General features: G+C 39.4%; 1 protein-coding gene across 1 annotated transcript in view; it reads left to right on the forward strand.

Moving 5' to 3' along the window:
- TANGO6 (transport and golgi organization 6 homolog) overlaps nucleotides 1–23,869 on the forward strand; it is a 210,878-nt gene that overhangs the window by 50,981 nt on the left and 136,028 nt on the right. Inside the window, exons 10-13 of the mRNA XM_055306190.1 lie at nucleotides 1,825–1,957; nucleotides 4,614–4,802; nucleotides 13,044–13,178; nucleotides 21,599–22,105. Coding sequence (XP_055162165.1) covers nucleotides 1,825–1,957; nucleotides 4,614–4,802; nucleotides 13,044–13,178; nucleotides 21,599–22,105 — 964 coding nt within the window. The remainder of the gene's footprint in view (nucleotides 1–1,824; nucleotides 1,958–4,613; nucleotides 4,803–13,043; nucleotides 13,179–21,598; nucleotides 22,106–23,869) is intronic.

Here is a 23,869-nt window from a genome sequence, read left to right on the forward strand (position 1 = left end):
ACCCTTTCCCCTATCATTCTGTCCAGGAGCCCTAGTTATCAATAAAAAGTTTGTTTAAAGAAACACTAAGAGACACCTGGGTGGCTCAGTGGTTGAGCATCTGCCTTTGGCTAAGGGAGTGATCCCAGAGTCCTGGGATGGAGTCCCAAATCCGGCTCCCTGCAAGGAGCCTGCTTCTCCCTCTGCCTATGTTTCCGCCTCTCTCTCTGTGTCTCTTATGAATAAATAAATAAAATATATATTTTTTTTAAATAAAGAAACACTAAAAGAGCAGCTTAGGTTTCATGATCTCTGGATCCAGAATTTTTTTTTTTCTGGACCCAGATGTAACTACAGTATTTGAAACTGAGTCTTTATCCTTGAAATTTTAAGAATGAATGAAATAGAACTTCATAAGGTAATTATTGTCATGTCTTTTTATTTTATTTATTTTTAAAGATTTTATTTATTTATTTGAGGGAGAGAGCAAGCAGAAGTGGAGGGGGGGGGGAGAAGCAGGCTCCCTGTTGAGCAGGGAGCCCAAAGTGGGGCTTCATCCCAGGACTCCAGGATCAAGGCCTGAGCCAAAGGCAGACACTTAACTGACTGAGCCACCCAGGTTTCCCTGTCATGTCTTTTTAAAAAAGTATTTGAATATAGTGTTTCATTTTGACAGGGCGGTTCACAGAAGCTTAGAAGTGACTCTTAGCCATTTCAGTTTTTTTGTCTAATATAAAATGTGGTGTAGATAACATGACTAATCTGAAGGATGCTGGGAGATTCTGGGATAATAGAAGAAGTGATCTTAAGCTTAGTTAATAGGTTACCCATTCTACTAGAGGAGTATAAAGCCCACATCATTAGTGAACTGGCAAATTGGGGCTTACTGCCCAATGGAATGGCCAAATCAACTCTATTTCCTAATTGTATTTTTCAGTGATATGAAACAACATCTGTCATTTTTTTCTCAGTTTAGTCTGAAAACTTTTGTTTCCTTCTTTAATCACAAGAGCACATACCTTCTTTGTATAATGCAAAAAAGCATAAAGAGGAAAACAAAAGACAACTGCTATCCTAGTCACTGTTTGCATTTTTTTAGTGTTTTGTCTTCTAGTCCATCTGTGTTTATTTACATGATACAGTATAATAATATTGTATCTTGGCTTTTTCACTTATCCTGCAAATTAAAATTAAAACCCTTAGCACCTCATGAGAAGTTTCTTAAAACTTTTTTGCAGAAATCGTAGCATCGCTTTTAATAATGTAGCCATATTTTATTACCTGAAAATTTGGCTTACTCAGTTTTTCGAATCTTTCTGCATTTTCATATTTCATCTCGTTAGTTCTTATTAGTTGAGACTGACTGCATGTTCTCCTGTAAGGACAGTATCTTTTTTTGCTGCCCATAACCCTTCAGGGGCTCATCAAAAAAAAGTCCAGCTTTCTTTGAATGGCATTCAAGGCCCCCCTGTAATCTGACCTTGCTTTGCTGACTTCTTTTTCTCAGAATATCTGCATACAACCTATACTTTAATTCCTCCTTGCTATTTCAGTTTATTGAAATAGTGGTAATTCTTTAACATCCATCTTCCTTTAAAAGCCACTTCCTTCATGAGTCTTTTCCCCACTGAGCAAATGACTATATACGACATCTTACCCTACCTTCTGAGAATAAATGCTTTTTTAGCATGGAGCATGAGGAAAATAATTTAAACAAATTTTTGAGATCTTTCTAATGCTTTACTGTATGAAAATACCATGTGTAACTTTGGAAGATTATTACAGAGTTTCAAAAATAATATCTCTGGGTGACACTGCCAAGATAAATCTTACTTCATGTTGCAGTGATGAAGATGAAGATGAAGCCCTGTACCAGAAGGTGTCCTCAGAGCAATGTCGGGTAGAGCATCTCGGGGACTTGTTATCCCACTGCCAAGAGTGTGGTTTGGCAGGTGACTTCTTCATCTTCTGCTTGAAGGTCAGAACTACATATATGGTAAGGGCATGGTCAGCTTTATTTCAGGATACAACCAGGATCCCCTTTGAATTTTCAGGGCAGTCATAATTTTAGCTCCTAAAATTAAGGTCCTAATCTTAGAGAGAAATAATCACAGGATGTAAGAGTAATTTATGTTAGTAGTCTTTGGGTTGGTAAAAAGAAAAAAGCAGTACACATATGATTGGACTGTTTTCCGAGGTGATCTGCCCTGAACTTTTAGAGATGACCAAAGTAGAACTCTTGATCTATGAAAGGGTTAATCTTTGCTCTGTGTTGACAGTAAGTACTCTTTTGAAGTTAATAGCAGGTTTTGCAGTTATGGAGTAATCCTTTATCCTTTCTGACTGTTGTTTTGTCAGGTATTTGGAAAGCAGATTTAGCAGTTCTGCCTTTCTCCTTTCATTTTGTAACCACCTGAAACCTTTTCTGGGTCTGTTTCTTAGTGTTGGTTATTGTGCTTCCTCTTGCTCTCATCTCTGACAGCAACTTGTACCTCATACTGTACTCCTTATTTGCATTGTTGGAGACTGTCAACGGGGTGATCTCTGATTTTCTGTCCTCCAGCTCTGCCTTCTCCTTTATTTTCCCTAAAATGAAGTGTCTGTTCTAAGAGAATGTTTGTGGAGTTTGAAGTTGGAGTGGCTATAGGGGAATGCAAGGAGAGAATCAGGGCTAACATTTCTAGAACTTGAAATAGGGGCCATTTTTTGATGCTTTTCTCACCTCTTGTGTTCACTTTTCTTTCTTTCTTTCTTTCTTTCTTTCTTTCTTTCTTTCTTTCTTTCTTTCTTTCTTTCTTTTTCTTTCTTTCTTTAGATTTATTTATTTATTTGAGAGAAAGAGAACACAAATGGAAGGGCCAGAGGGAGAGAAAATCTCAAGCAGATTCTGTGCTGAGCATGGAGCCCAGTGTGTGGCTTGATGTCACAATCCTGAGGTCACAGCCCTGAGACCACAACCTAAGCCGAAACCAAGAGTTGGATGCTTAATCGACTGGGCCACCCAGGCACCCCTTCCTGTGTTCACATTCTATCCCCTTACTTAGTCACTCATTGTAAATAACATTACAAGAAAATGTGCTCTTAATCAGAGAATTTTAAAAATTATTTTAAAAAGCAAAAAATCAGGGGATCCCTGGGTGGTTCAACGGTTTAGCGCCTACCTTCGGCACAGGGCATGATCCTGGAGTCCCGGGATTGAGTCCTGTGTCGGGTTCCCTGCATGGAGCCTGCTTCTCCCTCTGCCTGTGTCTTTGCCTCTCTCCTCTCTCTCTCTGTCTCTCATGAATAAATAAATAAAATCTTAAAAAAAAAAATCAGAGGCGCCTGGGTGGCTCAGTTGGTTAAGTAACCGACTTGATTTTGGCTCAGGTTGTGATCTCAGGGTCATGGGATCGAGCCCTGAGTCAGGCTCTGCCCCGTGAGTGGAGCCTGTTTGAGATTCTCTCTCTTCCTCTCCTTCTGCCTTTCCCCTCTCACCCCCACCCCCGACTCGCACACACCGCACACTCTCTCTAAAATAAAGAATAAATAAATTCTTTAAAAAAACAAAAACAGGGATCCCTGGGTGGCGCAGCGGTTTGGCGCCTGCCTTTGGCCCAGGGCGCGATCCTGGAGACCCGGGATCGAATCCCACGTCGGGCTCCCGGCATGGAGCCTGCTTCTCCCTCTGCCTGTGTCTCTGCCTCTCTCTCTCTCTCTCTGTGACTATCGTAAATAAATAAAAATTAAAAAAAAAAATCAAAGGACTTTGCTTAAACCCAAGGTTTCTGCACCTTGGGTACTATTGGCATTTTGGGCTGGGTAATTTTTTATTGAGAGGCCAGGGGCTTCCTGTGCTTTCTTGTAGGATGTTTAGTAGCATCCCTGACCTCTACCACTAGATGCCTATATCACTCCCCAATTATGAAACCAAGAATGTCCTAAGACACAGCTAAATGTCCCCTGCAGAGCAGAAATTCCCAGGCCCTGTTGGGAACCGTTGCTCTAAACTGTCACTTACTTTGGTAAAGTATTAATTGTTAAGGAACTTAAGGTTTTCTCTTCCCAAGGAAATTTACAATGTGAAATGTAGGGAAAAAGCCTACAAAACCCACAGTAATGAATTATCTATTAGTAGAGATTTAGTTTTAAGTATTGTAGGGAAAAAGCTGCTGAAAGCATTTAATAGTCTCTAAAAAAGGGTTTGGAAATGTTAGATGGCCTGAGGTCTCAGTTCAGCAGGGCTCGTGGTAGAGATCATGAAAAATGCTGATAATGTAAGTAGTTTGTCAAGCTAGTTCTCTTTATGTATGTATGCTTTTTACTATGAAGTTTTAAATCTTCATATATGTATTCCATAATATACATATCATTCTACAGCTTCCATTTTTCACTAAGCACTGTTTTTGAGGTCTTTCTGTTGACATCCACATAGATCTAGCTTATTTCAACTGCTACAGTTTAATAAATACAGTTTATTCATTCTCTTATTGCTAGACATTTGTCTCCAAATTTTGGCTATTATAAATAATGCTGCAACGAACACTTAGACTAGTTCTTTACAAATACATTTCAAACAGAGTTTTCTCACTATTGTGGAAGCCCTTAGTTCTACAGCCTTTTTCCTCACTTTTTCTTTTCTCCCATGCTGGTAGGAGTTGACGCATATGGCCATGGAAGATGAAGCAGAGTTAAAAACAAAGCCCTTCTCCTGCAAAAGCCTCTTGGAGTTAGAGCAGCACCAAACTCTTGTGGAAGGCCAGGAGCAGAAGGTGCTCATCCTACATCTCTTGGCTGTTCTGTGCGAGAGGATGTCTGAGCAGATTTTCACAAACATCACTCAGGTCAGTGGCTGCCACATTCCAGATCCCAAGCTGGTAGTATTCATCTATTTTGGTTTCTTTACATGATTTCCAAAAAATGTTTTAAAAAAGTTACTGAGTGTATGGCTCGGTAATACCTGCCTCAGTGTTACCTGGAATGCTCCTTGAACATGCAGATTACTGAGCCCATGACAACCAATGGGATCAACACTTTTGGAGGTCCTGCCAGCTGGCATGTTAAACAAGCTTCTGAGGTGATTCTCATGCACAGAAAACTTTGACAATTGTAGATATTTATGTATTATATTACAGGGTCTTTGGCTTTTGGGGCAAATATGATTGTCTGAGTTTTTTTTCAAAATATGGATGCCCAGCCCACTTGTAGAGAATCTGATTTAGCATGTCTGCATTAGCATCTAGGGATCTGTATTTTTTTAAGCCCATGGATGATTCTAATATGTATCAAAAGTTGAGCATGATAAGAAAACTTAAATTTGAAAAAATCGCTGATGATAAAAATACATATTATTTCTACAATAGCCTGTGAAGTTTTAAGATGTTTTTAAAAATGTTTGAAGGGATCAGTGCCTGAATTTTGTTGGCTCAGACATTATAATTATTTTATTTAATTTTTGAAATATTTTATTTATTCATGAAAGACGGAGAGAGAGAGGCAGAGACATAGGCAGACTTAGAAGCAGGCTCCCTGCAGGGGAGTCCGATATGGGACTTGATTCTAGGACCCGGGGATCACAGCCCAAGCCAAAGGCAGAGGCTCAACCGCTGAGCCACCCTGGTGCCCTCGAACATTATATTTATCAACTATTTATTTATTTAAAATAAATTAAAGATTTTATTTTTATTTATTTGATAGAGAGCACAAACAGAAGGAATGGCAGGTAGAAGGAAAGGAAGAAGTGGGCTCCCCGCTGAGCAGGGAGCCTGACTCAGCTTGATCCCAGAACCCTGAGATCATGACCTGAGCCGAAGATAGACACTTTACCAACTGAGCCACCCAGGCACCTCGTTACTAGCGTTTTGAAAAATAGGAAATTAAAGGGGCGCCTGGCTGACTCAGTCAGTAGAGGATGTGACTCTTGGTCTCAGGGTCTTGAGTTCAGGCCACACATTGGGCATAGGGCCTACTTAAAAAGAAAAAAAAATGTAAAAACCCACAGGAAATAGGAGTAATAAAGTGTAGGCAATGCAGTCACCATATTTTACTGTTATTACCAGAATTAGGTGTTGCTTGGCTGGTGAACAGTCAGTTGTAAGATGGTATGATTGTCATGCTTAAATCTGATTCTTCAGCTCTTTGTATCGCCCTCATTGTCATCTGCCTTCTGGTGTTGCTAAGCAGCGTTTCAGTCTAGCTCCCGCTGAGAAAATTTGCAGCTGTGTGTCAGCTCCAACTTACCGTGCCTGTTTAATGAGAATTATGTTCATGATTTCTTTCCTAGCTTCTTATTCCTTCAGTTCTCTGACCCTGTGTTACACAGTAGGGTGATTTGTTTCTCCTGTGTTTATATCAGTTCCCTAAAGACTTTTTCACCCAGACCTTATGTCTTTGTCTCAAGATGGTAGTTGGAAGGGAAAATGGCCTAAAAACTATATGACCTGAGCTTTTGCACTTAGCTCCCTTTGTTCCTAATTAAGGAACAATGGTTTTAGGCTGACAGAGAAGTGACTTGTCCCATTAAATTATCCTTTAGATAAGGTTAAAATGTCTAGATGAAAGAACCACAAAAAAATATTAAATGGCATTTAGTAGTTTTACTGCTAGTGATAATTTTAGTAATTATTTTGAAATACACACACATATGGGTAAGTTATAAATAATACATGTTACAAGTAATTTTGTTAATATCATTAGGAACCAAGATTTTCAGTATAAGAAAAAAAGTTATGAATATAAAATCAAAGAACCTGAGTAGAATTCCTATAATATTGAATTTCAATTGGAAGTAGTCATATGAGGGGTGCCTAGGTGGCTTAGTCAGTTGAGCATTTGCCTTCCTTTTGGCTCAGGACATGGGATCGAGCCCCACTTTGGTCTCCCTGCTTGGTGGGAAGCCTGCTTCTCCCTCCTTCCCACTTGTACTTTCTCTCTCTCTCAAACACATTTTTTAAAAAAAGAAGTACTTGTATGAACTCACAATTTTTTCTTTTTAAAAAATAGATATTCCCAGGACACCTGGGTGGCTCAGTGGTTGAGCATCTGCCTTTGGCTCAGGGTGTGATCCTGGGGTCCTAGGATCAAGTCTCGCATCAGGCTTTCCACAGGGAGCCTGCTTCTCCCTCTGCCTGTGTCTCTGCCTTTCTCTGTGTCTCTCATGAATAAATAAATACAAGCTTAAAAAAAATAGATATTCCCTTGCTCATTCCAATGTCTTTGCCAAGAAGTTGTAACAACCCAGCAGCAATAAGCGTCTTTAGAGCCAGACTGTAGTTTCTAAATATCATGTCCTGTTGAAAGAACACAAAAGTCATTGGAGTAAAGGTTCATTCAAGGTCTAGGGCAGGAATTGTACACTGTAAGCCTCAGGATATCTTGTTGTGCCTAAATAAAAGGAAGATGCTTGAGATTAATGAAGTCATGTTAGTAGCACTCAGGAGCCAACTTGAAAGATCTCCCATTGGCCACAAATAGGGCATTTCAGCATTAAAAAGGATAGTGCATGTAGTGGATTGAGATACATCAGTTATGAAAGCCTAAGCCACCCCTTCCCAAAAATCACTTTTGGGCATCTCTGGAAGTTGCCAGGGCATCAACTCATTGTTTTGTAAATTGATAAATGAAAGAAAAGAATATAAAACATTTTATCTTACCTTTTTCTGTCTACCCTGTATTTCAGTGTACTCAAATGGTGAAGGAAAAATTTTCTTTATATAAGAACTGCAGCTTAAATATTAAAAAAGAGACCTATAAATGTATATATTTTGCATTCCCCTAATGAAATAATGAATCTAGGTGACAATATCTGCTAAAACTATTAGGGGTACTGTATAATGAATGTAATTAGGCCAAACATATCCAAATCAACTGATTCTTCCCTCCCCCCCCAGCATTTTATCATGAAAACTTTCAAATTTGAAAGAATTTTATAGTGAATACCTGTGTACCTGCTACCTAGATTCTACTATTAGGGTTTTATTTGCTTTATCACATATTTATCTGTGTTTCCATATGTCTGTCCATTTAATTTTTGGTGGATTCCAGGGTTAATGTATGTGTATGTTACCCTAAATATTTTCAGCCTGGAATAATTGATCGCAACATCACTAGAAGTAGACAAGCAGACATTATGTGACTCCTTAATGTAATGTAATAGGAAGTACGTAGCGCCACCTAGGAAGGACTCTTACCCCAAAAATAAACAAAACCCCACAAACAAGCAAAAAACAAAAAAAGTCCATAAAATATGAATCTAATCAAAGAAATTCAAGGTACAGGAGCAAGTTAATGCCATGAGGAAGCAAGATCAGTCAGTTTCATAATGTGAGACATTCTACAGTACAAATGACTGAGTTTCTTTGTAAAGTAAATGGTATAAAAAAGGAGCAGAGCTTCTGTAGCTTAAGAGAGACTTAAGAGACATATCAACCAAATGCAATGTGTGGATTCTCATTCAAACATACTAATTGTGTACGAGAGGACATTTTTACAACAGTCATAGGCCAAATAATAGAAGGTATAAGGAATTTTTATTGAGTTTAATCATGGTATGGTAGTTATGTGTGTGTGTGTGTTTAAGGTTTTTAAGTAATCTCTCCATTCAACATGGGGCTCGAACTTACAATCACAAGATCAAGAATCACATGGTCTACTGACAGCCAGGCAGGTGTCCCTGGTATGATAGTTCTGTTAAGAGAAATTTCCTTGTTAGAAATGTATATTGAAGCATTTATGGACTAAAGATTTAAAATTTAATAAAATGTATTGGCAGATAATGTATGAGAAGATATACAGAGGAATGAGCCATTCAGTGGTCTATATATGGATACCAACTCTCCAGTTTCTAATATGTATCAAAGGCCCACTAAGTGGCAGGTACTCTTCTAGGTATCAGGGACATAGCAGTGTACAACACACATTTCTCTCCTCATGGGATTACATTCACATGAGAGATAGAGAGACAATAAACAAGTAAGCAGAAGAACAAGGTGTGTTAGATGGTAATAAGTACCAGAGAGAAAAATCAAACAAAGGGAATTTAAAGACAGTGTAGTAGGTAGGGTGGTCATGAAGAACTTCAATTTAAAGACAGTGTGATAGGTAGGGTGGTCATGAAGAACTTCACTGAGAAAATGGCCTTTTTAAAAATGTTTTGGGAGAGAGTGAGCATGTGTGCATATGGATAGGGTAGGGGTAGAGGCAGGGGACAGGAAGAGAGAGAATCTTAAGCAGGCTCCATGCCCAGCACAGAGCCTAACACACAAGGGCTCAATCTCACAACCCTGAGATCAGGACCTGAGCCAAAATCAAGAGTAGGACATTTAACTGACTGAGCCACCCAGGCACCCCAACAGAATGGCTTATGAGCAAAGATCTGGAAGCAGGGAAGGAGGGAGCTGCAGAGATACCTTGGGGAAGAGTGCGCCAGCTAAGAGAGAGCGTGTCTCAGGTGTGGAGGGCTCAGCAAGGAGGCTAGTGTTAATGGAGTAGAATGAGCAAGATTTCCTTTTTTCCTGCCCTTTCAGAAAATTGCCACACTTTGCACCTTTCTATATTTAGATCGCTGTACTTGGCAGAGTAGAAGTGGTTTATATGATTTTTTCTTATATATTAAGAACGCTTTTAACATAAGTAACGCATGTTCATTGTAGAAACATTTAAACATAAAAGAAGTACATGGTTTAAAAAGTATGGACTTCTGATTAAAGATAGTATATTGGGGCACCCTGGGTGGCTCAGCGGTTTAGCGCCGCCTTCAGCCCAGGGTATGATCCTGGAGACCCGGGATTGAGTCCCATGTTGGGCTCCCTGCGTGGAGCCTGCTTCTCCCTCTCCCTCTGCCTGTGTCTCTGCTTCTCTCTCTCTCTCTGTGTCTCTCATGAATAAATAAAATCTTAAAAAAAAAAGATAGTATGTTGAACACTTGAGTTTATCTGCTCCTTCTGGAAACCATAGGGGCCAACAGAGCAGGAGACAAGAAACAGCAGATAAAAGAGAATAACAACATTTGAAAACTGGAAAATAATGGCTGATCTAGCAACTCTGAAAACAGAAAGCTATGTGCCTGCATGGGAGAAGCAAAGCACTATACCTCAGTGAGGCTGTTCAAACTTTATTTTGAAAAGGAAAAAAAAATGTTCTCATTGCAGAACACTGGAGGGACTGGATGGTAGATCAACTGTAAAGATGAAGGTGAGTTTAGAGCTTAAAATAGGTTGAAAGGTTCTGCAAGCTTTGGTAGACCCCTTGATTCCTTCCTCAGATTTGTACAAACACCTCCCTCCCCAGCAGTAGCTGGGAGGCATATTCTTGAGAGTGGTTGAACTTAGGTGGCAGAAACAAACTAAAAAACCTTCTAGAGGATCAGGTTGCTGTCTACAGACTCAGTAGTGAGGCCTCGGCCACTTCCATGCAGCTGTCAGAATGTTGGCAGCAGGTTTATACATCCCCGTAGGAAGAGAGGGAGGATTTAGGGAGTTAATATCTATAATGTGTTCAGAAGGGAACCTGGTAAATAGTAAATGTTTAATGTTATTAATAAGCAGCTAACCCATAAAAGTGGTTGCCTATGTAGAACCCCAATCAGACAGGAAGAATGCGGTAGAGCACTGTTTTTCATTATAAACTTTCAGGAATATTTGGCTTTTTAGATTATGTAACTTTACAGATATGTTTAAGTAAAAGTCTCTCTCTCCTCTCCACAACCTATATAAATTCTAGAACATGCTTTAGTTACATACCTATCCTTGTGGCTGGAAGCCCGACCAGTCACAGGAAGTGAGTAGTAGCGAGGAGGAGCTGTTGTCCAGATGGGTATAGTGGTTTTGTTGTGACAAGAAGAAAAAAGCTTGACGGAAAGGGCACTTTATGGATGACAGTAACAGCTGGCTATCAGACCACAGTTAACAGCTCCCAGGTGTTTTGTTTTTTGTTTTTTGCTCTTTTTTCTACATACATACAGTTTCTTTCTTAACAAAATAGGATCATATTACTTGTTTTGCAGCATCTAAATATGTGTGTGTGTATATATATATATTCTGAATAATATATATTATGTATATATACACATAATGTATATAATGTATATGTATAATGTATATAATGTATATTATATATATATATTCTGAAGAGGGACTTAGAAAAAGTGGAAAGGCTAGATAGTTCTTTTCCAGCAATTTAACAAAACATTTGTGCTGAAATAGAAGCTTCCTCAAATCAAGGGGTGCTTTAAAAAACTCTCTGGAGGCAAAATAGGTGGCCCGAGATGGTAAATGTAGCATTTTCTCTAGAAAGGCCAGTGTCCTTAACTTCTAATCAAAGTTTTAGGCTTGAGAGGGTGGTGAAAATTGCCGTAACCAGCATTGTTCATTTCAGTAAGTGGAACTTTTAATAACCTTTCTAGTTTCCTGCCTCGCTCCAAAGACAAGTGTTAACAAGCCATTCTCCTGACTTTAAGCTTGCAATAAAGACTCTAGCATAGCATGTGATTTGCCCAGAGAATTAAACATGCAAGCTTGCATGGTATTTAGAGGCTTATTATGACCTATCTCAGCTGTACTACTTTCAAAATGATTTTTCCCTTTTCAGCCATTAATCCTAAATATGCGTGCATGTGTGCATGCTTGCACGTGTGTACCTGCGCATGCACAGATGTGTGCATTTGCTTTTATTCAAAGATATTTCTACTTAAGGTGATTAATACAAGTGCAGTCAAAATGATGCTGACCAAATTAATTCCATTTAAAGCTTAGTTGTTAGCCAAATGCTATATAAAATCTTATATATGAATAATCTTAATCCTTTAAAAATATTTGGTACTTAAAAAAATGACTCTGGATCATTTGTACAGATTGTTTGAGGACTCAGTTCTAGATAAAATTAGGCCTCTTCGCCTATTCTTTGCTTACTGGAATCAGATGGTCATAACTGAATTGGAGCAGGGGAGTCCTTGAGGAGGAAGCCTCATTAGGAGAAGCAGATCTGGGGCACCTGGGTGGCTCAGTGGTTGAGTGTCTGCCTTTGGCTCAGGTCATGATCCTGGGGTCCTGGAATGGAGTCCCACAACAAGCTCCCTGTAGGGAGCCTGTTCCTCCCTCTGCCTATGTCTCTGCTTCTCTCTGTTTCTCCCATGAATGAATAAATAAAATCTTAAAAAAAAAAAAAAAGGAGAAACAGATCTAGGACCATCTAAGATAATCAGCAAGTATCAAATCATTTTTCATTTTAATTTCCTGTCAAAATTCATGAAAAATCAAGGAAGTTGGATTAATATATTAAAATATTTGGGCTGATCTTAAAAATAAAATATTTGGGAAGGTATAAATGAGGTTTCTCATTTATTAACTTCATGGCTTTGACTAGCTTACAGATTCTTCATCAAAAAATAAGGACAGGGACACCTGGGTGGCTTAGCAGTTGAGTGCTTGCCTTCGTCCCAGGTGTGATCCCACAGTTCTGGGATCGGGTCCCACATCGAGCTCCCTGCATGGAGCCTGCTTCTCTCTCTGCTTATGTCTCTGCCCCTCTCTCTCTGTGTTTTTTATGAATAAATAAATAAAATCTTTAAAAAAAAATGAAGACAAAGAGTACCTGGCTGGCTCAGTTGGTAGACCAGCAACTCTTGATTGTGAGGTCATGAGTTTGACCCCCACATTGGGAATAGAGTTTATTTTAAAAAATAAGGGGGTACCTGGGTGGCTCAGTCAGTCAGGTGGTTGCTTTTGGCTCAGGTCATGGTCTCAGAGCCCTGGGATCCAGCCCCACATCAGGTTCCCTGTCCAGTGGAGAGTCTGCTTCTCTCGGTCCCTCTCCCTGTTCATATTCTCTCTCTCTCTCTCTCTCTCTCTCTCTCTCTCTCTCAAATAAACATAAAATCTTGAAAAAAAATGAGGCACTGACCCTCTAGAGTTGACATGAGATGTGGGCCTGTACATAAAAGACACTGAGTACCATGCCTGTTCTGGTAGGTTCTTGCCTTCATGATGTTGATGAGGAAGGAGGTAAGGATGTAGACATAACATATAAAGAGAATTTTTGAGATTCTTTTTCTTATTCCTCACTGATATTACATTCTGTTTCTGTCATAGGTTGTGGACTTTGTAGCAGCAACACTGCAGCGAGCATGTGCAAGTGTGGCCCACCAGGCAGAGAATCCTGTGGAGTCGCAGACACTGAGCATGTCCATGGGGCTGGTGGCTGTCATGCTGGGAGGAGCTGTTCAGGTGAGTTGCCAACATGAGCCAAAGTTGGTTGGAAGGAGGAGAGAAGAGAGAAACTTGTTGCTTCTCTTTTCACCCCTGTGAGAAATCAGAATGGATGTTGTGCTTAGGAGAACTAGAATAATAAACAAGTCAGGCTGTTAATGAGAATTCTCTCCAAAGTAGAGGATGAGAAAATTGTACCACTTCTACCTTATCACCTGTGTAGACTTCACTTTCAGAAGGTCAGGGCTCTTTCTGACCTGACACAACATTGATTTGGAAATACTTGGCATACTGTTTTGCATCTTTGGTGAATACTACCTTCTCTATCCCTTACTCTAAGGGCTCTCCAAAGCTCAGCCCTTGTCCCTACTGCTGTAGTGGGGGCAAACCTGTGTAAACTGCTGATTACTTAGGATTCTGTTTTGAATAGTTTTCTTTTAGCACGGGATCCATTGTTTAACCCATATCATATAGCATGTTAAAGCTTTGTGTCCAGTGCATGTATCTTTTTTTTTTAGATTTATTTATTTGAGAGAGAGAGAGAGAGAGACACCACAAGCAGGAAGGGCAGAGGGAAAAGGAGAGAATCTCAAGCAGACCCCACACTGAGTGTGGAGCCCAATGCAGAGCTCTATTCCAGGACCCTGAGACCATGACCTGAGCTAAAACCAAGAGTTGGACATTTAACTGACTGTATCACCCAGGTGTCCCGAGTACATATATCTTTTACATACTTATAATTTTTAAGAATTTAAAAAATACTCAAAAAATATTTATTTCTTACTGCTGTGTGCCAGTGAAGGGTCTAGGAATATTGTCATGGACAAAGCAAACATGGTCCTTATCCTCATGAAGTTTACTGCTAGTGAGGGAGTCAGACATTAAGTATTCAAAAAATATACTTCAAATTGAATGCAGTGCCTGAAAAGAGAAGAAGAAGGTACCAAGAGAACATCTAACCTAGGCTGGGAAGGTTTCTACTGAGGAAATGTAAGTTTAAGATAAGACTTGAATGGTGAATAGGAGTTTGGGGGTGTATGTGGTACAGGTGGAGGCAACTCTTTCAGTTAAAGACAATATAAAAAAAAAATAAAAATAAAAAAATAAAAATAAATAAAAAATGAAGACAATATCATGTTCAAAGGCCAGGAAGCAAGAAAGAGTTCGGTGTACTTAAATACTGATGGACGGCCCATGTTAGCTGAGCTGTAGAGACCAAGAGGCAGAGGTGTGCCAGACAAGGAGAGAGGTGGGCATGTGTGTATGTTAGGAAACTACAAGAAAGCAGAATAAGCTTAGTGCAAGTATAATGAAATTGGATCCAAAATCAGACTGGTTAGAACTCTTAGCAATGAGCGGGGAACCCTCTAGGAATGGATTTTTTAATTTGAAGATTCAAATTTGATACTGATTTGTGATATATTAGAATTTGCCTCCTTTTACCCTGTCCTTAAAAGGAAAAGGAATTTGTTTAAAAAGATTTTATTTACTTATTTAACAGAGGGAGAGCACAATGGGGGGGGGGTGGAGCAGAGCGAGAGGGAGAAGCAGACTCCCTGCTGAGCAGGGACCCTCCCCCCACCAATGTGGGGCTTGATCCCAGGATGCTGGGATCATGACCTGAGAAGGAGGCAGGTGCTTAAGCGACTGAGCCACCCAGGCATCCCAAGGAAAAGAAATTTTATTTGGGCCTCTTGTTAATGTGAATCCATTTCTTGGTAGATTTACTTAGCACTCCCAATTTTTTATTTTCTAAGTAGTTTGAAGAAATCATTTTTCATTCAGTTTCTAAAGTCCTATTATATCCCTGCCATTGGAATTGTCAAGGAGGTATTCACCAAAGGAATAATTTTTCTTAAGTTATATTGTTATTGAATTTAGTTGGCCTGATTGGTTTTTGTTTTTCTGGTTGAATATTAAAAATAGTCTTTGTTTCTCTAAGTTGAGAGTGTGTTTTTTTTTCTCTTATTTAACACCTATAATTTTATGCCACACCCCAAATGGAAAGTAGAACACAAGTATTTCCATTTCCCCTTCTATAAGCCTGTTGTTGGGGGGATTGGCTATGTAAATTAGTCATGTTTTAAGAGAGATTCACCTGAGTGATGCAAATATATATCCCTTACCTGTCCCTGCCCTTCCATGAGCCATCCTGACTCACTGATTACATCCTGGATTCCTCTGACTTTGCATTTACTTAAGTGAACATAAACACGCCACTTTTGCCCTAGATCTACTAATTTTTTTCTGTTTGATTCATGAATTCATAAGGGGTTTCTATAGTAATGCTGAGCTTTCCATCTTTGTATTAGAAAAAAAGTCATGATTCTTAATTATGTTTTCAGACAGTCATCATGAGGCTTAGGGCTTTTATTTCAGAGTCTAGATTATACTATACCTACCCCCAATTAGAGTTCATCATTGTTTTAGCTAATGGAACAGAGTCTAACAACATTGCAACCTTTCTTTCCTTTCTAATGTATGTAATTAAGGTGATTATTAGAATATAGTATCTGGGAAGAGGAGTCAATTTGGAGAAAGTGTAGGTCTAAGACTGCTAACAAGACAAGTGGTATTCCAAACTCATTTTCTAAATTTCAGGGTTGCTTATCAATAAAAGCGTGATGCTGGTAACTTCCCTGGCCCCCTAGGAAGCAGTTTCTTGATAATGTTGCAGGACCCATTAGGTCCCCTAAAGTACTGCTGCCATGGAGCTGATCTGAGCTTTGAGGCTCAGGGTGGTGGGGCTGGGACTCAAACCCAAATTCTGAGATCTCATACTGCATTTTCTGAGAATATCATGGAGTAAACCCATTCAAGAAATCTTTATTATATGCCTCTTTGCCCACATGGAGTTCACCTTCTAGTGGCTGTGATTAATCCAATGAATTCTTAATTTTTTAAAAGAAGATTCATATTTCTGTATCTCATATGTGTTTTTATATGTTGCTCATTATAAAACAGGCTGTACTGCGCACTGACTTAGAATAAGAATACCACTTGTAGGGATCCCTGGGTGGCGCAGCGGTTTGGCGCCTGCCTTTGGCCCAGGGCGCGATCCCGGAGACCCGGGATCGAATCCCACGTCAGGCTCCCGGTGCATGGAGCCTGCTTCTCCCTCTGCCTATGTCTCTGCCTCTCTCTCTCTCTCTCTCTCTCTCTCTCTGTGTGTGTGTGTGTGTGTGTGAGACTATCATAAAAAAAAAAAGAATACCACTTGTAAATAAATTCAGTGACATTATAAGTAAGAACTGGACATATAAACAACTCAGCTAAATATCTGAAGAAACATAGATGATATATAGAAATGAGAATACAAAGAATAAACCTAAGTACTTGTTGGAACTAGGGATTTTTAGGTAGCATTTTATTGTTGGAAGAGGCCCTTGGAGTCCTCCAAAAAAGTGATTCTCACTGGGTAGGATAAGGCATAATGAGAATTTGTATGCTCCTTAGGTGAGCCTTGCAGAGGCTCATGTGGGGATTTTTCAGTGTACACATGCCCTCCTCTGGCTGTCAACTTGGTTCTCATATGCTTACCTTAGCAGGCATCCTCCCTCCCACCACTCACTACCCTCAATTCCTTCCCTACCAGTCCAACCTCCAGTTCTTAAATTTGAAAACTTGCAGAAATTCAGAACAATTCTCTAACTGGTTCATTCCTGATGCCCTGAAAGAAGTCATAGACATAGCTGACATAGCTCTGCATGTTCCATTCCTAAAGTATACCTGAGACTCTGGAAGAGGCACAGCCAGATAAAGAAATCTGTCACTCACTTGTGGGCTTCAAGCCTCAGGGCTTTCCACACAGAATTCTGAAGTCTGGATATGAAATCTCTGCTGAGTAGCAGTGACAGGAGTAGAAATGAGGGCTTTGTGGTTAATTCTTAATTTTGATATGGCTCTTGGTAACCCTTGAAAAATAATTAATAATTACTTAGTGGTTCCATTTTCATGTTTATCAATTAAGTGAATATTACTTTGTACCTCAAAAATTTTTTGAACATTTATGAACAAAATAGTTGGTATCTGCAGTCTTGGGCTTTACTGATTATTCTCACAGTGGGACATCTATAGGCTTACAAAGCTGAAAGAATGCATAACTTTAATCTTAAGCCTTATAAACTATTTGATTCAGAATCTACCTATGTGCCTATTATGATTTAAGAAGTTACCCAATTGAATAAGATGATTCCACAATGCCTAGGAAGTTTGAAAACTGGAAGAAAATATAGTTGTTGTTTTTTTTATTAATAGACTATTTTTTAAAAAGATTTTATTTATTCATGAAAGACACACAGAGAGAGAGAGGGAGGGGGAGAGACACAGGCAGAGGGAGAAGCAGGCTCCATGCAGGGAGCCCAACACAGGACTGGATCCCCGGTCTCCAGAATCATGCCCTGGGCTGAAGGTGGCGCTAAACTGCTGAGCCACCCAGGGATCCCCTAATAGACTGTTTTTAAGAGCAGTTTTTGGTGCACAGCAAAATTGAGCAGGAGGTACAGAGATTTCCTATGCATCTCCTGCCCCACAGAGCACAGCCTCCCATACTGGCAACATTCTGCATAGGAGTGATGCATTTGTTACTGTCAGTGATCCTACATTGACCCACCGTGTGTGTGTGTGTGTGATCACTCACAGTCTACAGTTTACATTATGGTGGTTCACGCATGGTACTGTAACCTCTATGGGTTCTGACAAATGTGTAATGAGTATGTAGCTATCATTATAATATCCCACAGAATAGTTTCACTTCCCTTAAAATTCTTTGTGCTTTGCCTATTCATCTCTCCCGTCAAACCCTTGGCAACCACTGATCTTACTGTTTCCACAGTTTTGTCTTTTCCAGAATATAACTTAGTTGGGAGTATATACTACATAGCATTTCCATACTGGCTGCTTTCACTTAGTAATATGCTTTTAAGCTTCTTCCATGATGGCTCATTTCTTTTTAGTGCTGAATAGTATTCCGAGGTCTGGATGTACCACAGTCTATTTATCTGTTCACCTACTGAAGGACATCTTGGTTGCCTCCAAGTTTTGGCAATTATGAATAAAGCTGCTATAAACATCTATGTGTAGGGTTTTGTATGGACATAAGTTTTCAAGTCATTTGGTAAATACCAAGGAGCTCAGTTACTGGAACATATGGTAAAAGTATGTTTAGTTTTGTAAGAAACTGCCAAACTGCCTTGCAAAAGTGGCTGTGCCATTTTGCATTCCCACCAACAATGAATGAGAGTTCCTCTTGCTTCACATCCTTACCAGCATGTGGTGTTGTCAGTTTTGGATTTAAGTCATTTTAAGAGGTGTGTAATGGTATCTTGTTTTACTTTGTAATTCCCTGATGACATGTGATATTGAGCATCTCTTTATATGCTGTATATCTAATATATCTTCTTTGGAGAGGAGTCTGTTAAGATCTTTTGCCCATTTGTAAGTTGAGTTGTTTGGTTTTTTACTCCTGAGTTCTAAGAGTTCTTTGTGTATTTTGGATAACTATCTTTTATTGATGAGTTTTTTGCACATATTTCCTCCTTAGTCTGTGGCTTGTCTTCTTTCTCTTAACATTATCTTTTACAGAGTAAAAGTTTAAAAATTTTAAAATTTTAATGTGGGCAGGCCTGGTGGCTCAGCGGTTTAGCGCCGCCTTCAGCTCAGGGCGTGATCCTGGAGACCTGGGATCGAGTCCCACGTCAGGCTCCCTGCATGGAGCCTGCTTCTCCCTCTCCCTGTGTTTCTGTCTCTCATGAATATATAAATAAATAAAATCTTTTAAAAAAATAAAAAAAGATAAAATTTTAATGTAATCTCATTTATCAGTTATTTCTTTCATGGATTTTTTTTTAATCTAAAAAAGTCAGTGCTATACCCAAAGTCATCTAGATTTTTTCTTATGTTGTCTTGTAGGAATTTTATAGTTTTGCATTTTACATTTAAGTCTATGATCCATTTGAGTTAATTTTTGTGATAGTGTAAAGTCTGTGTCTAAATAATCTTTTGGCAGCTCTTTCTGCCCACAGATCCTGCCCTTGTACTATAATAAAAACACCTTTTTTGCACCGGAAAAAAAAATCTTTTTGCACATGAGTGTCTAGTCATTCAAGCACTATTTGTTGAAAAGTCTGCCTTTTCTCCATTGTATTAACTTTGCTCCTTTGTCAGAGATCGGTTGATTATACTGGAATCACTGTGTTGGACACATGAAACTAATGTAACAGTGTGTGTCAATTATACTTCCATTAAAAAAATTTAAAAAATCTGTTGACTATATATAGATCTCTTTCTGGGTTCTCTATTTTGTTCCATTGGTCTATTTATCTTTTTTTTTTTAAGAAGAAACTAGTGTATATAGTAGAAATGAAAAAGAGGCCATACACTGTAACTATAAGTAGATATTCCCATTTCAGATGCTTAAAGAAGAAATAAATGTCCATAATACTACAGAAGCAATGAATGAAGTCTAGGGTAATGATAACACAAACTAAATATCTATTACTATCTAATACTAAAATATCTTTCCCAGTTCCACAGATTCCTCATATAATTGGCCCTTTACTTAGATAACATGTATTCTCTTCTCCCTTTAAGATATAGTAATATTGGAACGGTCACTTGTACACATGCAGATAAGTCAGCATATGTTACAAAGCTAGAAATTTTACCTTCTGTCTATTTTGCATAGTTCCTAATTGTTTAAAAAAAGAAATCTGGGGACACCTGGGTGGCTGAGCATTTGAGCATCTGCCTTTGGCTCAGGTTGTGATCTGGGGTCTTGGGATTGAGTCCTACATCTTGCTCCCCGCAGAGAGCCTACTTCTCCCTCTACCTATATTTCTGCCTCTCTCTCCCTGTCTCTCATGAATAAATAAATAAAATCTTAAAAAAAAAATCTGAGGGCAATGTATGGTGAAATTCTACAGGTACAAACCTGACATGAACCTCAGGTTTTTATGTACTTGGAAGGAAAGTGTTGGGGAAAATAAACAGTAATAGTTCTGTGGATGTAGAGTTTAAATGAGAATATTATATAGGTCCTACAAGGGTGGTTGGTTGGTTGGTTGGATAATGAAGTGAGAGAATGAGCAAATAGTAAATACCTTGCTTTGTTCTTAAAAGGATTTAAGACCTGTAAGGTTTTCAGATGTCAGGAACTAATGAAGCCTCATATGATATTCCTAGTGTTTTCAAACAGAAAAGGATTATCACTGATTCTTGCTTCTCTACTGACTGCACATGCACTTTTCCTAGTAAGGCATATGGCATTATAGCACGAAGCTTCTGGAGAGAATAAAACCTTCTGTAATTTTTACTCTCACTTTCTAGGAGAAATCCTCTTTTGCCAGTTATTGTCCCAATCCTTTCCAGACCTATGATGTCCTTGAATGCTGACCAGCCTCTTTAGAAAATGTAGTTAAGAACTGCTTTATTTGTTCAGTAGAGACTTTGTAGGGTATTAGGTAAGAGTGTGGACTCTGGGATGCCTGGGTAGCTCAGCCAGTTAAGCATCCACCTTTGGCTCAGGTCACGGTCCAGGGTTCTGGGATTGAGCCCTACACTGGGCTTTCTTCTCTGTGGGGAGTCGGCTTCTCTTTCCCCCACTGACTGCTGCTTATGCTCTCTCTGTCAAATAAATAAAAAACTTTATTAAAAAGTAAGACTGTGGACTCTGGAACCATACTTACTGAATTCATATCTTACCATCTTCCAGTCGTGTGACTATGTACATGTTATTTAACTGTTCTTTGTGTCAGTTTCTCCTGTTTAGAATGTAGATAATAATCATAGGAATATGAATATGTGTGTTTTTGTCTGTCATATTTCTTTTTAAAACACATAGTGCTTACTATGTGTCAGGTGCTAAGTACTTTGCTAATATTAACTCATCTTTTTATAGTAAAAGGTACATAGAGGCCAAAAATACAATAATGCAATAAAAAAGATAATAAAAGTAAAAAAATAATCATCTTGAAAAGAATTTCACCATATGACTGAATATTAAAATCTGATATGATAAGAATAACTGTAGAGACAGTCTAATAGGTAAGTGGGGTACAACAAAGGATGTAAAAAGGCTATTTACAGAAAAAGAAATGCAGACAGCCAATAAACATGAAAGGATATTTAACAGCCCTGGTAGGTAGTCTGGCTAATGCAAATTAAAACCATAAGATAACCATGTTTTTCCCACCAGGTTGTAAAAATTAAGTATAATCATATGCATCATTGGTGTATTTTTAACTCAGAAAAGTACCTGCACAGGGTATTTAATAAGTGTTAGCTATAATTATTCAACAATACAGAGTGCTAGACTATGCTGATTACACCATGAATAAGATACGCTCCCTGACCTTCTTACTCAGAATGTTTCTTAGTGTTCAGGCATTATTAACATCTGCTATATTCACTGGTTTGGCATTTTTCATTTTATTTTGTAGTTGAAGTCATGTGATTTTGCTGTCCTGAAGCAGTTGCTGCCTTTATTGGAGAAAGTCTCCAAGGTGCACCCTGACCCTGTCATCCAGGAGCTTGCTGTCGATCTTCGCATCACCATCTCTACCCATGGAGCCTTCTCCACTGAGGCTGTCAGTGAGGCTGCCCAAAGTACCCTGAACAAAAAGGATGCAGAAGGAAAAATAGAAGAGCAGCAGCAAACCAGTCAAAGTTATGCTGATGAGTCTCACCTCAAACAACAGCAAAGCCATGAGAAATCCAAAGAAACAACCCTGAAGTCTCCTACTCCACTCATTCCTCAAGAGGTTAGTGAGCCCAGAATGACTACGAACCAGAAATCTGGAAGCATCACCACAGACCAGCTCCAGGAGGTTCTTTTATCAGCTTATGATCCTCAAATTCCAACCCGGGCTGCTGCTCTGCGAACTCTTTCCTGCTGGATAGAGCAGAAAGAAGCAAAAGTCCTTGAGATGCAAGAGAAGCTTCTCAAGGTGAGTAGAACACACTGGAAAAACATATGCACACAGAGTGGGGCAGTTTTCCAGGAGCCCTGACTATGTATCAAGCATTGCCCTGGACTACCCCTAGGGAAACTGTAATTGTTCTGAGGAGGCAAGACTTAGACACAGGAAAGACTTAGATCACCACCTGAGGGATCCCTGGGTGGCGCAGCGGTTTGGCGCCTGCCTTTGGCCCAGGGTGCGGTCCTGGAGACTCGGGATCGAATCCCATATCGGGCTCCTGGTGCATGGAGCCTGCTTCTCCCTCTGCCTGTGTCTCTGCCTCTCTCTCTCTCTCTCTCTCTGTGACTATCATAAATAAATAAAAATTAAAAAAAAAAAAAAAGATCACCACCTGAGACTGCTCAGTTGAGCATGAACAGGAAAAGAAAGGGGCGGATTCCCAAGAAACCACCTATTTTTTCTGGGCCCCTTTTATTTGTTTGTTTGTTTGTTTATTTATTTAACTCACTTTTTTATTTTTTTTTAAAGATTTTATTTATTCATGAGAGACAGAGAGAGAGAGAGACAAAGACACAGGCAGAGAGAGAAGCAGTCTCCATGCAGGGAGCCTGATGTGGGACTTGATCCCGGAACTCCAGGATCACGCCCTGGGCTGAAGGCAGGCGCTAAACTGCTGAGCCACCCAGGCGTCCCTCTGGGCCCCTTTTAATAGGGGAATTGTGCAGAGCTGGGCCCTCCCCCCACCCCCCAACCTTCACCTTTTCCCCCCATCACAGTGAAGAAGCTGTTCCTTACATTGGAGATGTATGTGGGAGAAAAATGTATGCTTAGTTGAGGATCTTTTCAGTTTTGTGTGAATTTTCCTGACCTCAGTATGGATTAGAGATTAAGAGCAAAGGGTCTAGAGACTACAGATCAAATCCCAGGCCAGTTTCTTGGATAAATCATTTACATTTTCTTTTTTTTAAAGATCTTACTTATTTATCTGAGAGAGAGAGAGAATGCGCATGTGTGCACATGAGTAGGTGTGGGGCAGGGAGAGAGGGAGAAGCAAGCTCTCAGCCAAGCAGGGAACCAGACATGAGACTCTATCATCATGACCTGAGCCAAAGTCAGACAGAGCCACCCAGGTCCCTTAAGTCATTTAAATTTTCTGAGCCTCAATTTCTACATCTGCAAAGTGGTACATAACAATAGGACTCACTTTATGTTGCAAGATTTAGGGGAACACCTGGCTGGCTCAGTCGGTATAGCATGCAACTTTTGATCTCAGGGTTGTGGGTTTGAACCCCACTTTGGGTGTAGAGATTACTTAAAAATGAAATATTAAAAAAAAAGAAAGATGTAAAATAAAATAGTTCATGTAGGAGCATCTGGCTGGCTCAGTTGGTAAAACAGGCAACTACTGATCTCGAGTTTGTGAGTTCAAGCCCCCCATTGGGTGTAGAGCTTAGTTTAACAAACAAACAACTAAAAAATAAAAGAGACTTTAGAGGTAATGACTGCAGCCCTGCTGATACCTTGTAAAAAAAACTAGTTATATGTAAAGCACTAGTTATAGTGCCAGGCACATAATGAGCATCTAATAAAAAGCTCACTGTCATTGTTATCATCTTTTTCATATACTTTATTTTTTTTAAGATTTTATTTATTTGAGAGAGAGAGAATGTGATTGAAGGGGGAGCAGAGGGAGAGGGAGAAACTGGCTCCCCACTGAGCAGGGAGCAGGATCCCAAGATCACTACCTGAGCCGAAGACAGACACTTAACTGACTGAGCCACATAGCTGTTC

Source organism: Nyctereutes procyonoides, unplaced genomic scaffold, assembly GCF_905146905.1.
Source record: "Nyctereutes procyonoides isolate TBG_1078 unplaced genomic scaffold, NYPRO_anot_genome, whole genome shotgun sequence".
In the NCBI taxonomy this organism is placed as follows: Eukaryota; Metazoa; Chordata; class Mammalia; order Carnivora; family Canidae; genus Nyctereutes; species Nyctereutes procyonoides.